Below are 13,482 nucleotides of genomic sequence, written 5' to 3'. Positions count from 1 at the left end.
CTTCAGTGGAAAAGCATTTGTTGTATCAGCTCTTACCGTAGAAATGTTGCTGTCTAGAGCAAGATCCAAAGGGATCCAAACTGGAGAATGCCGGTAGCACACAGTTGACGGGTGTTGCGTACTCGCTTTGAGAGCTGCTGAAGCTCTCTGTGAATCAGTTGACGTTTGGGGTCACTGGCTTCAGGCTGCCACTCGAGCCATCTAGTTATTGCGACCTGCGGACTGCCTGCGAGTGTAACGCTCATGACAGAGCCCCAGGTTCATTGCACCTGCACCGATACCCTTTCTGCTTTGTCACTTTGGCTCAAGCTTTGACCTGGATCCAACTTCCAGCCATGCTAACGTGAAAAGAATATTTTCTGCAAATAAAAGGCTGGACATGAATAAAAATTATGTCAGCCTGGGGAGGAGCGAAGCCATTGCTCAAGTTCTAAGTGCGCAGAAAAGAGTTAAAGCTTGTGGAGTTACAGATTTGTCTTTGGCTTCACTGACTTTCAGAAAGGCTTCTACAGAATACGTGTCCTTTTGAATACTTGCCCTAGTGCACTGTGAAATTGTACTTTTACACTCTTAAATATGCTTAAGCAGAGTATTAAGTACCTAGTTTCAAACTTGGATGTCCAATGTAGCTCATCTAAAGTGTCTACAGTAGGCATATTTACAAATGAATCCTGAGGTCAGGCTGGTCTTGTATCCAACTGAGCTTAAAAAAACCAAACCCCAAACCCTCCATCGTATTACTGCATTAGCTGTCAAAGCTCACAAGAAGTTATGGGGTATCTTCACTGCTTGGGAATTTTTTTAATTTAAATCACAACTTGACCTGGACCTTTCACTCCCCCTGCTCACACAGCCCCAGGAAGAAGGTGTTAGGGCTTTTCTGGCTGCTCAGCATGTGGGCTCTTTACCGGGACTCAAAGAATGCTAGTGGTTATTAATTATAACTATAATTGAAATTGGCTGGAATGTAGCACAATATTAATCACTGTGGATATTTGAATGGCAAGTCAGAAGGCCATTACCAGTGTGAAACTGATACTATTTCTTAAATTATTTTTAAAGATAGCTGCAGGTTTTTTTCAAGTATGCATTGAACTTCCTGGACTTAAAACTTCTTTTTTTCCACCCATTTTTTTGTTTGTTTATTTTATGTAGTACGAAATCCATACACAGGACATAAATACCTGTGTGGTGCGTTGCAGTCTGGAATTGTTCTACTACAGTGGTATGAGCCAATGCAGAAATTCATGTTAATAAAGGTAAGTATTTCACTTTAGAACATTTAATCATTATACATTTGTTGAAATAATCTTTCCAGAATTTGTAATGGAAAGTACATCCCAGGCTAGTCCCAGTTGTGGGTTCTGAGTGCTTGAAAATCTGGCTTGACACGTTTTGACTAAGAAAATCTTGTGACTGAAATCAGGCAAGTGTTGGATCAAGCCCAGTACTAGCAATTGCAGACTCGTGCATACCTCTGCACAACATAATGTTGCTCACAGCTCATGCTGTCTTAAAAAAGCACTCCTAGTAGCAGTGAAAAAATCTCCTATGTCTTTTATACTTTGTGCATGTTATTTTAGTCGTCTTATTTCCAAGGTAAAAGGAAGGTTTACAAATGCCTTATTATGTTTTTTTTCCAGCACTTTGATTTTCCTTTGCCAAGCCCTTTGAATGTGTTTGAAATGCTAGTGATACCAGAGCAGGAGTACCCGATGGTCTGCGTAGCTATCAGTAAGGGTACTGAACCAAATCAGGTAGTTCAGTTTGAGACAATCAACTTGAACTCTGCTTCTTCGTGGTTTACAGAAATCGGTGCAGGTAAGACCGTTGGTCCGTCTTGCAGCCGTTTTACTGTCTGGTAATTGTTGGCTTTCCCTTCCTCCAAAGTCATGTGGAAACCCTTTAGGCTAGGCAAAATGATGCAGCTTCTCTACGTAAAGTACATTGAAGCTGATCCCAGGTTCTTCTTGTGATGACCTGCCCACTTCAGTATAAACTGTCTTTCTTAAAAGACTCCATTTTTAGACACACCGTTTATTTTATAAATCTCCTTAAATAGTAATGCAGACACTGCTGATTGGGTTTTCATTTGTGGTCGAATACTTTTTCCTGGCGTCAGGCTTGCTCCTCTTTCCCCTTCTTGCCTGTGTACAGGCTAACATAAATGCATTCTTGTCTGTCCTCCAGCCCTTGGGGGACGCTTGTCATCTTCAGCTGGCTATTAATAAGTAGAAGATTCTGTTTTATCTTCAAAGCTAGTTGACGTCTTGCAGATGCTTTTCTCTGCTGGCTCTGTTGGATATACTTTTTTATTAAATACTGCTTTTTAGCATCTGTACCAAGAACTTAATTAATAAAAACTAGGAAAACTATTAAACCTACCTTAATATCAGCACAATAATCTTTCCAGATGTGGATTTATGGGAAAAGAGCATTCTTCTTAGGAGCAAAGATTCCCTTGATGATTCCAGTTGTTCGTTATCGTGCCTTTTCATGAAGGAAGCTGACTTGCTGTGCTGAACTGTGACATAAAATGTATTTTATGCCAATAAACAGTAGTGCTTTCATATTAAATACATGCTTTGAACTGATGCTTTTGTTCTTAGACCCCATACTCCTCCCAGAACATTCTGGGACCATACAGCCTTAAAAAAATTTGAGAGAGTAACAAATACTGTAGAGTGCAAAAGGCTCGTAGCGTACTGAAAAGGCTATAGCAGCTGGTGAGAGGTTGAGGGGAGGGGAGGATGAGATCAGTCTTATGATGTGCTATCAAATAATCTGTTTTCTTTTTCACAAGGCAATCAGCAGTTAGATGCCATTCATGTAACACAGCTGGAAAGAGACACTGTCCTAGTCTGCCTGGACAGTAAGTAACATCTCTCTCTTGGGCAACTTACTACACCTTGTGCAAAACTTGTTTAAACACAGCTGTTGGGTTTTTTTAATTCTACCACAAGTTAATTTTTCTCCCTTTGTTACTGATTTGTGTTGTAATATTTCCTAGCAGATACAGTTCAGATAAGCATTTATTTCACTTTGACTTTTGTGATTCCACTTTCCCTCTTCATGTTCCTTTTCAAAATGAAACGTAAGGCAGCATTACAGATCAGAATTCAAACATACCCCGATCAGAAATTTTCAAAATTGACTTGGGAAAAGTGACATGTGCCTGTTGCAGACGCTAGCAGGACAGACAGCTGACTCTCCGTCGTACACAGTAATTATAACCGTAACTCTCATGCATCAGAGGTTAACACCTCAATGGGAACTTTGCAATGACTTATTCTGCCTAAATTTCCAACCTTTATGTTGAATTCACACTTCTGCACTGTTTGTTATTTGCAGGAAGGCTGTAGAGTCTAAAAACATATGAAGTGTGTAGGAAGGTTTTCTATATTTCTTTGGAGAGAAGGATGCTCTCGGATTCGTTTTAGGCAAATACTGTAGATGTTAGGCTCGGGCATTTTTTGTACATGAAAGATGAAAGTTAGTATTTCATACTGAAAGATGTCAGCAGCCCTTTTCAGCAGTTGGGTTTTAATACTTGTTTTTCTGTTTTTCTTGAGAATATGTGAAAATAGTGAATTTACAAGGGAAATTGAAGTCAAGCAAGAAATTGGCCTCCGAGCTGAGCTTTGATTTCTGCATCGAGTCAGTGGGTAAGTGATTTGCTTCTCTGTTATCTTTCAAGGACTGAGAACTCAGAGGGATGAGTGTTGAAGGGTTTTTAATAATCTAGGCTGGTTTTGTGCACCCAGTGGGGCCTGACAGTAAAAATTGTATGTGTCAGGATATTGTGAGCTGTCTCTTTGTCTCCACTGACACGCTGAAGAAAGTAAGGCAGTTGCCAGATAGCTTGTCAGATCTGTGCCTGTTGCCATCTGGTGTCATCTCTGTTTTATAAGGAAGATTTATGATGATTTGGTTGGGGGGGAAGAAAAAAAAAAGGCTGACTAGTTTCTGGTCATTTCTGTAACACTGAGAAAAACCTTTGGGGAGGAAAAGATGTTTTAGTAATACATAAATTTGTGTTAGTCTTCCAAAAGCTAAGATGTTATTTAAAGTGATAGCACATCCTTTTTTTTAACAGTCAGAGTAATAGTATTTGAATCTAATTCTTAGAGGACAGGCTGCTGTCTTTAGACTACTAGGGGACAGCAGCCTTGCTTCGAAGGCTTGTAATTGTCAAGGAAGTATTTCTGCTGTAATAAGCTCTCAGAAATATCTCATTAACATAAGTTTAATAATTCCGTATCCCAGAAACCGAATTTCTTTCTGGAATCAAAATCAGTACAGATGCAAGTTGGTTTTGTTAGCCGTTCTGTACAACTTGCATTTCTGGGATCCTCAGGCATCCTCCCCTCAGAAGACGATTATTGACATAGGTGGTTTGTATTTTAACAGCAGTTGGTAAAGCAGCGCACATCCTTCTATACAGCATCTCTATTTAGATATGTCAGACCTGCCCTGAAGGAAGATATTTTTAATCAAGCCTGTGATTCTTCCCTAAATTCTGACATGTTCTAATTAACTGCTCTACTCGTATCATGTAATACCTCCTGCTGACACATGCACAACGTGACTTGACCGTTGCCTTTTCCTTGAACTCTGAAGGAATTCATAGACAGAAGCGTTTATCCTGAAGTCTCGCACTGACCAGCTGACACTGAATAATGCGAACGGTTCTTTACACTCCAAGTGGTCTCTTGAGAACTCAGGGTATTGAATAAGTCTTCATTCTCTGATTGCAGGGTGGAGTGGGGAGTAGCAGGTGAAGATTAGTTTGAGGCTGTTGTGACTAACGTTGCTCTGAGGATTCTGCTGAATGCCTTCGTTCTGTGTATTTAGGACACAGCTACTACAGAGCAGATACAAAATGTGACTCAAAGGAATAGTGAAGGAAAACAAGTAGGATTTAGGAAAATAGAACAGGGTGTAAAATATGTTTCTGTAACACTGCGTAAAGAACACCAGGCTTTTCATCCATTATTTTCAGCAGTCTGGTAATTAAATCATTCAGAGCTGGTAGCTTTCTGTGTTCTCTCTTTGGCCGTGAATTGAAGGCTCCTCCCATTTTTCATACTCACATCTATTTTGAAGTAAATAAGTCAAATGATCTGTAATTTCCAGCAACCCACAGTGTTTTGGTTGGCAGCGTGTTTATACGCTTCCTGGTGCTTTCTCCAGAATCATTAGGAAAACAGAGATCCAGAGAATAGAAATGAAAGGGAGACAAGGAAAAACGAGAGATGCCTATCTTGTCCTGGCAAGCAGGGAATGTCTAAGTGGTATGTTTTGAATTGCACTTTGAACAGTAATATGCGTCTCAGATCCAAATAGTCATTTCAGTCCAGTTTTTCTACAGTGATTTTGGAGTTTGGCTCTTGTACCTGGAGCCCAAGTCTCACCACGTACTTTCTCCACACACTTCCCATTATCACTGCTGGTGAGAACCCCAGGTTTCTCTGGTTCAGATAAGCTATGCTCGGGGCTGATCTCGTGTTTCTCCTTTGCAGTGTGCCTTCAAGACAGTGTGCTGGCCTTCTGGAAACATGGCATGCAGGGCAAAAGCTTTAAGTCAGATGAAGTAAGTAATCTCAGGTTTAATTTCTTCCTGTTCCATGTTTACCACTTGATCCTTTGGCCCCTCTAGCTGCTTCCCTAGTGATAATGCTTGTGCTCCATGCTGTCATTGTTCAGCTTGCTGGTTGCTTTCTCTGACTTCCCTGACTATGTTGCTCTTGGTAAAGCTCACACGCACGCTGTAGCCTGCTCTGTTTCCAAGAATATCAGTCAGAGACTCCTGAACTGGTTCTGCTCAGAGCCAGTACAGATCTGGTGTAAGCAGCATTTGGATCTTGGATGAAAAACTTGAGTTGGCTGCCTCCTTTTTAAAAAAAAAAAAAAAAAAGACACCACTCTTCTTTTCCCTTTTAAAAAAAAAACAAAGACACTTTTTTCTTTAAGTGTCCCTTTAAAAAAAGTGTCCTTTTTAAGAAAAAAAAAAAAGACACCAATCTTTTCTTTTCCCTTTAAAAAAAAAAAAAAAGACACTTTTTTCTTTAAGTGTCCCTTTTAAAAAAGTGTCCCTTTTTCAAAACGAACACTGACCTTTTTGATGGCATCCTCTGGGAAAATGCAGGGAAAGCCAGTCAGTCTCTGCTGACAAAGATTTGATCAACATGCTCCATCTGTGCCACCAATTCATCTAGACTGATAACAGTCTACAATACAAAATTTTTTTTTTAAGTAAGTTGTATTTTATGAAATTTAAAGCTCTTTTTTTGCTTAGCATTAATTTATCTGATTCAGTCCTGTAACTTGCACTAAATTGTATTTGAATTTTTGAAGTGACCTTTTTTTTTCCTTCCAACTCAGACCAATAAATTTCATTTTACCACTGAAATGGACCTAAACATCTCCATTTTTCAACAGGTTACTCAAGAGATATCAGATGAAACCAGGGTTTTCCGCTTACTGGGATCAGACAGGTAATGACCCTGAAGAAACATAAACCTTTTACTTTATTTAAACCAACTTTTCTAGCTTCCAGCTGGAACTGGATTCCAGCCCACCACAGATCTGTCTGTGGGCAGTCCTCGGGGAGGCAGTAATACTGTTTCTGCCTGCAATAGCCAAAAATTTAATTAGCGATTGCATCTGCACCCAAAATTATTACTAAGAGCTCTTGTGACCTTCCCCACTTTGCACTGCAGAGATAGGAGTGTGAACACAAACACAGGCGTATAGAAATACAGTGTGAGGAGAGAAGCCGCAGGGAGAGATGAGAGCTGCCTTTGGCACGTGGTAAGCAGGGTGCCCAGTGCACTTCTGGAAAAGCCTGCTTCTGGCTTGGACTTCCCTGGTAAACTGGTGAATTATTCCGGCAACTGGTTACTTTAAAATAGTCTTGGCTGCTCTGGACCTTGAGGTCTGGAAATAGCAGAGCAAACTAGATTGCATCCAGGTTTTAATGCACAGTGCTCTAAATTCATCCATTACCCGTAACATCCAGATAATTCCTTTCGGCTACAGAGGCTGGGAGGAGGTGCAGCTGCCTCCAGGTTTGAAACCTTAGCAGACACTGCACCAGTCTCCGGATTCGGACATGTGTACTTGTGGTTTCTCAGGTAGCCAGAGTGCTAACTGTAAGATAGGAATGAGTGAAGAAATTAGTTCTTATCCCTGATCTTCCGCTCCCTCATTTGGCCTTTGGGAAGCCTGGCTCTGACCACTTTCTGTACGTAACCCATAATTTCATGTACTTACGTTCTTGGATCCCCAGCCCAAAAAGAGAGTGAGGGCGCGCTAGCTCTTTTGAAGAGCAGGGGTGGTCTGTACAAGAAACAGCTGAAGTCTTTGCTTTGCACCAGAGTCACTGAGGACCCACTGTACTCGATCACTGCAGTTGGAATTGAGGATCCTTGCCACTGCTGACTGGGATCTCAAAAATATCAACGCAGTGCAACCTCTGACAATGCATGCTCTGCCTTTTCCCTCCGTTATCCCCCCTTGTGCAGACAGGCAGCGGTAATTTCCTTCCCTGCTGCTCCCAGCAGAGCAGGGGGCATTTTATTGCAAGAATGAGCTTTTGCCAACGTCCACTGCGGTACAGATACGTATGTATTAGTCCAGGTATGTGCTGTGCCACCATCAGTGAATCTTCCAGGCATACTGCAATTGGAACCTTTAAATGCCTCCTATTTCTGTGTTGGGCTGGTGAACACAGGAGCATTCTGAACACACGGAGGGGTGGAAGCAGCGTCTCAGCTGGTTCAGCTTGCATTTTTATAGAAGACATGCATATCTGAATAACAATGTAGTACAAAGCACTTTGGGGGATTGGAGGTAAGGTTGAAGCCCTTCTGCTGCATGCAGTTTTGCAGAGAAGCCATTTTCTTCCTTTCTGACCTCATTGAACTGCCAAATCCTTTTTTTTTTCTTTTTAATTTTTCCACGTCTACAAATGGAGCAGGAGTCTTTTCTGCCGTCCAAGCGAATGAGATGTGGTAGCACCTTTTGGGCTTGGGTCACTTAAGAACTGCTGAGTTGTGGAAGTGAAGATCAGGGATGGTGGCTGTTAGGAGTGAGACTTCATTTGAAAACTCTTTGAGGAATGTGACGTGGGAGGGGAGTGTGTGCAATGCTGAGCCTGGGACCGGCTCCCTTTGACAAATCTAACTCGGACTTCAAGTGGCGCACGTTTGGCTTATTTGATACACAAGTAGAAAACAAAAAGCAGAGAGAAGTTTAATCTTAAAAATGACAGGATCTTGTCCTAGGAAACGGTGCAGAGAAATGCAGGAGCTAAGCAGTTGGAAGGGAGAGGGGAGGTCATATCAGCTGCTGAGATGATTGTGGAGGTTCAGCATGGGACGGATGTGTAGAAGAGAGCGGTCAGCGTGCCAGGACAGGCAGAGACAGGTTTTCCAGAGGAGCCTACGGGAACATGATGCAGCAGGACAACAGCTAAGATGGAGATGAGTGTTCCCCATGAACCCATCGGCTGATAAATATTTAGAAGGGAGGAGACCTGTTTAGGTTAGTGGCTGATGCTTACCACGAGATGTAGGAGGTATAAACATATTTGGGCTGCAGATGATAGGAGGGTTGCATCTCCTCACAACGCTCTGGCTCTGAGATAACTTCCCAATAGAAGCCGAGGACACAGCTTATTCCAAGGTGGAGGATGTCAGTTTGGAAGGGGTTTGTAACACGTTGCACGTGCCTGTGGTTAGAAGGAGCAGATTCTGATCTGAGAAGCTGCTTCGAGTCCTCTGTTCCTTGTATATTCTGCTTTTGTGTTTTTATCAGAAGCAATGCTGGAAAACAAGGTAACTGATTTAAAGAATAAAACAGCCGAGATCTTTAGGAGAACCCTCCAACCTGTAGAAACCTGTGAGCAACAAGTTTGTTCCTCCTCGGGAGTTACACCACGTGCTTCGCGTTTTGCCACTAACCGTTCTGGATTCTGTTTGTGTTTGGTTGCAGAGTGGTAGTGTTAGAAAGCAGGCCAACAGAGAATCCGACCGCGCACAGCAATCTCTACATCTTGGCTGGACATGAAAATAGTTACTAAGCAACAGTAACCTAACGCAAATAACAGGGTGGATTTGCCACACGAGGAACGAAGAAGCATTAGGAAACTCAGTACAAGCGGGACTGTGACTTACTGTTTCTTTCCTTGACACCTAAATGATGTTGGTTTAGGGTGGAAATCAATACATTTTTGCAGCTGGGAACAGCTGGTTCTGTCTCTTGCCACTGTGTGGTTGGTTATATCGAGTTTGCTTAATAAAAGCTATGAGATAAAATAGCCCTTTACTCACTAGTTATAGGGAAACGGAGCCTTTAAAAAAATGTTTTGCAGTAAAGGTGCCATAAACTGTTAAATATTTTACTTCCCTTGGATTTTCCTTATATTCTGTAGATACCGATACAGTGCTGGCTGTTTCCCTGTTTTATACTGAGTCTTAATAAAAAAGATTTGTGTAGGAAGTGAAAGTATCTGCAAAGCTTTTTTGGTTTTAAATCTGCCATTCAGTATGGCTTTGTATAATAGACTATTTAATCCTTATTTATTAATCTGCTGCTAGAATGGTGTAATGTATCTAACTTTTAGCAAAGGAAGGTTGCAGAGCAGCTTACAGGTTTTTTTTTACAATTGTATAAAGATTTGATTATTCTTTTTTCTTGTAGGGATGTAGTGCATTATTGAGGGGTATGTTACAATGTTGGTTGATCTTGTAAAAATGCAGTTTTGTACAACAAAGTATTTTGTATTGATTTTTTTTTTTGCCTGCAGAATTGCCATAAAAGGGATTTTTCTTATTTACTACTAGATGTAGGGTGTGTGTACACAAAATATAATATTGATATCAGACATGTTGTTACTGAGTGGGTGTGTACAATATACGTGTGTGTGTGTGTGTGTGCATGTACGCATGTGTGTTAAGTTGACCGGCAGTGTGTATTTTTTATATATATATATTTATATATATATAAAAATGTACAAAATACATATGCTTTATTTTCATAAATTAGGGATAAGCCTTGTGACGTGAAATGGAAATTGTACCTGGTCATCATCCTTAATGAATGAAAGTATCATGTATCGAACTGCCCATGACGTATAGTTTATTTATACTGTTCCAGAGGGGAGCCTATAGCGATAACTGAGCTTATGAGTTCTGTCAGTCAGACAGTCATTTGGAAATGGTCATTTCCCCAGCTGTTTAGTATAAATAAACATGATAAGAACCAGCATCCTATATTAAAGCTTTCGATCACTTTTTCCCTTTCCCTATTTTAAGTTTGTCACCTGCGGTTTTCTTTCTCTTTTTATTTCTCCATTAAAGAGTCACATCGGTTCCTTTTGCCTTCCTCATTAATTACAGTTCTTGAGGTACCATTAAATACAAATATAGACTGACGACAGGATAGCATCTGGTTTTACTACCTCACATTAACCTGCTAGCTTTGATGTCCGTGAACGCAGTCCGTAGGCAGATACAGAAGCAGTTCATAAACATTTGAATGGAGGGGTTTTAAAATGAAATCGTACGGCGTACTGCTGCCTGTTCGATTCCTGTGATCTGCTGCCCTTGGAAAGGCAGGTTAGAAGCTTCACACGTCATTTTAATAAAGCAGTAAAGGTAAGTGTGTTACAGCAGCTTGGCCTGTCTGACGCGTCTGCTGACAGAGCGGAGCCGCAGTGGTTTGATCTTTAACTCGCAACCCGAAGAATGGGGCGCTGGGTTTGTCTGCTTCGGCATCAGACTACGTGATTCATAATTTAACATTGACGGAATTAACTCGGCACACGTGATGACTCGGTGGTGTCTGTCTGTTACTAGGTACAGCTGGAGTTCTGTGTTGTTCTGAAGGCCCAGAAAGAAAAATAGACTTGCACGTAGTTTAGCATTTTATCCACTTAGCATGGTCATTCAAAACTAATTCTTGTTATCGACTGGATTTTTAAATCAAGTCAAGCTTTTCTGTTCTGAAACTGTATTAAAGTTTAATAAATGGTAAGTGCACAGATACTTAAAAATCAGTTCACATCAGCTGTAATTGCATCAGCAGTATGAAAAGAGGGACATGTAGCTTTTGTGTTTTAAAGAAATCGAGCTCTCTAGAACTGAAATTACTTCTCCGTAGGTAACAGTGGTGATTAACCCTCGCATGGTGTAACTAGTCTACAAAGACTGTAAAACAGAAATGAAGACAAAGCAAAGCACCAGGTGTAGATGTTGTAGAGCAAACGCTTTCACTTAATTTACCTCATTCCCTGCAGAAGGTAATTTTGGCTTACTCTTTGAAAACACTTAAAGAAGATCTCTAAAAGACTAGAGAAATCTGTAAATAAGATATGAATATTTATGGGGAGTAACTGGAGTAAATATTAGGTCAAGACACTGTCATGCAGAAGTTGCGAACTGAAAGTGTTTGAATGACATGAATGACTGGTGATTTGCCGAATCATAAAAAACAAATCTAGGAAAGTCCTCATTTAATCAAACCTCCTTTTTTTTAGCTGTTAAAGCATTTCTCATGGCATATTCTGAAATGCTTTGTCTGGTCTGGTTTTATAGACAGTGGCATTTTTGGCATGATCTGCAAGCTACTGTTTCCTAGTGTAAAACCTTACCCTTAGCGGAGCATAACACAACGGATTTGCATGTTTCCTAGCTCAGCCAGCCAGCCTCGGTGACTCTGACTAGTATAATTTGTATTTGTTAGACTGTTTAAGTTAGTCTGGTATCATCTGTATCTCTGTATGTTTTTGTGACATTTCAACCAGGGTTGAGAAAGCCTAGTGTGTGGTTTTGGAGTTTATAAAGCAAAAGCTTGCTCACCCCCTCGTTACTCTTTTGACAGATCTCAATGTATTAGTTATTTGATGCACAAGGTTCACGTATTCAACTTGAAAGCCTTAAAATGGGCTCCCGGTGCTCTTTGAAGCACAAACAGTATTTGAAGAGCAGCCTATAGATTAGTCTCTTTTGATTTCCTAACCAAATTCATCGTAACTGAAAAATACAGCTGTAATTGTGATGGCATCGCTTGAAAAGATGAAAGGTACAGTGCATCAGTGAGCCACTATGTCTCTGAATGAAAAGGACAAGACTGGGAGACTTCCCAAAATGTACTTTTTACCATGTTTAGTCATTAGATTGTAACTGAGACTCTTAACTGCACTCCTTCCAGTTTGTGTAACTAGGCTTTGTTCTACGTAAATTTCTGTTGCAGTTCATTTCAGTCTATGCCAAATAAACTATGCTTTCTTTGATACCTGGATGTGGTGTGGTAAGACTTGCTGGGAACAATATGTTACGGGACGTATCTCAAAGGAAGTAAGCTGGTCTCCGGGTTTTACAGCAGTCAGGGTTGGCCACTCTTAGTCCTACAGACCATCTGGGAGCCCAGTAAGCTGGTCTCCGGGTTTTACAGCAGTCAGGAAGGGCCTGATCCAGGGTTGACCACTCTTAGTCCTACAGACCATCTGGGAGCCTCATGACATCCCCCACATACAGCAGATCGACTGGAGCAAAGGGAGGTGTGGGGATAACCTCTTTCCAGCTCCGTGCTACCCAGTGCTCTGCTCCAGCACAGCTTTGCTGCCAGTTGCCTGGAGTCGCCATGGAACCACTCGTGAGCCGTCTGGCTTGAAAGCCAAGGGCTGGCTACCTCGTGCCAGGTTCATTGGGCAGGTGGCAAGGTGGCTGGTGGGCTCTAAAGGAGGGTTGCTTTGGAAAAGAAAACATGGACGGGAGTGTTTGATGCTCCATGATGCTCCGCCCTGGACGCAGCTCAGTCTCAGCGGGATCTAGAGCAGTTTATACAAGCCTTGCTCTCCTCGCACGTTGGCTGCCTGCATACTGCAAGTGGTTCAGCCCTTGGGTCCATCTGTACCCCAGATCTTCAGGGATGTGCTGAGGTAGAGAGAAAAGGGGGGTTGCAATGGCGCCTTTGGACAACACAATCACCAGTTACAGGTAAATAAATACAGATAAATACTCCTCATCTGCAGGAGATCGTTCCTGCTGTGGGTGAATCTTGGTATCAGCCAAGATTGGTATGTGAGTGATGGCCACCGTAAGAGGCCATCTGTGTCAGGGTGCGAGGGGATGGCACCTAAACACGTGCACAAGGGGAGATGACACCATGGAAATGCCCACTGGAAGGGTCTGGCTCCTGCTGGAAGCTCATCAGGTGGCAGAGCCTTGGGGTGCACAGGTGGAAAGGCAGGAATGTTCAGGGAAATGCAACATCTCCCAGGCCCCGTGCCAACGCTGGGGCAGGAATAGGTAGCACCAGCACTCGAAGCGATGCCCATGTCCGGGCTTCCCAAATGCCTCTTACCCTGTGCAGGCAGCAAGGCCTCCCTGGGGAACGGCCTCCCCTCCTCTCCGCTGCTCTGGCTGGAGATGGCCCCCGGGTGCCCGAGGAAAAGGCCGTGGGCGCTGGTTGAAG

The 13,482-nt window shown here is 42.1% G+C and overlaps 2 protein-coding genes across 3 annotated transcripts in view; both read left to right on the top strand.

The window, feature by feature from the left end:
• Positions 1-12,298, top strand: part of MAP4K5 (mitogen-activated protein kinase kinase kinase kinase 5) — a 50,925-nt gene extending 38,627 nt beyond the window's left edge. For both annotated transcript variants that reach the window (XM_035888414.1, XM_035888413.1), the window contains 7 exons: positions 1,156-1,259; positions 1,644-1,821; positions 2,804-2,872; positions 3,573-3,665; positions 5,523-5,593; positions 6,442-6,497; positions 8,998-12,298. In XM_035888414.1, coding sequence (XP_035744307.1) covers positions 1,156-1,259; positions 1,644-1,821; positions 2,804-2,872; positions 3,573-3,665; positions 5,523-5,593; positions 6,442-6,497; positions 8,998-9,085 — 659 coding nt within the window. In that variant the 3' untranslated portion in view covers positions 9,086-12,298. The remainder of the gene's footprint in view (positions 1-1,155; positions 1,260-1,643; positions 1,822-2,803; positions 2,873-3,572; positions 3,666-5,522; positions 5,594-6,441; positions 6,498-8,997) is intronic.
• Positions 12,299-12,969: 671 nt separating this feature from the next.
• Positions 12,970-13,482, top strand: part of CDKL1 (cyclin dependent kinase like 1) — an 18,083-nt gene continuing 17,570 nt past the window's right edge. The window contains exon 1 of the mRNA XM_009648615.1: positions 12,970-13,004. Within this exon, the coding sequence (XP_009646910.1) occupies positions 12,970-13,004 (35 nt within the window). The remainder of the gene's footprint in view (positions 13,005-13,482) is intronic.

The sequence above is a fragment of the Egretta garzetta genome, unplaced genomic scaffold, assembly GCF_000687185.1.
Source record: "Egretta garzetta isolate BGI_Z169 unplaced genomic scaffold, ASM68718v1 scaffold21, whole genome shotgun sequence".
Lineage (NCBI taxonomy): Eukaryota > Metazoa > Chordata > Aves > Pelecaniformes > Ardeidae > Egretta > Egretta garzetta.
Note: the sequence above shows the minus strand (reverse complement) of the source record. Positions and strands in the feature narration are given on the sequence as shown.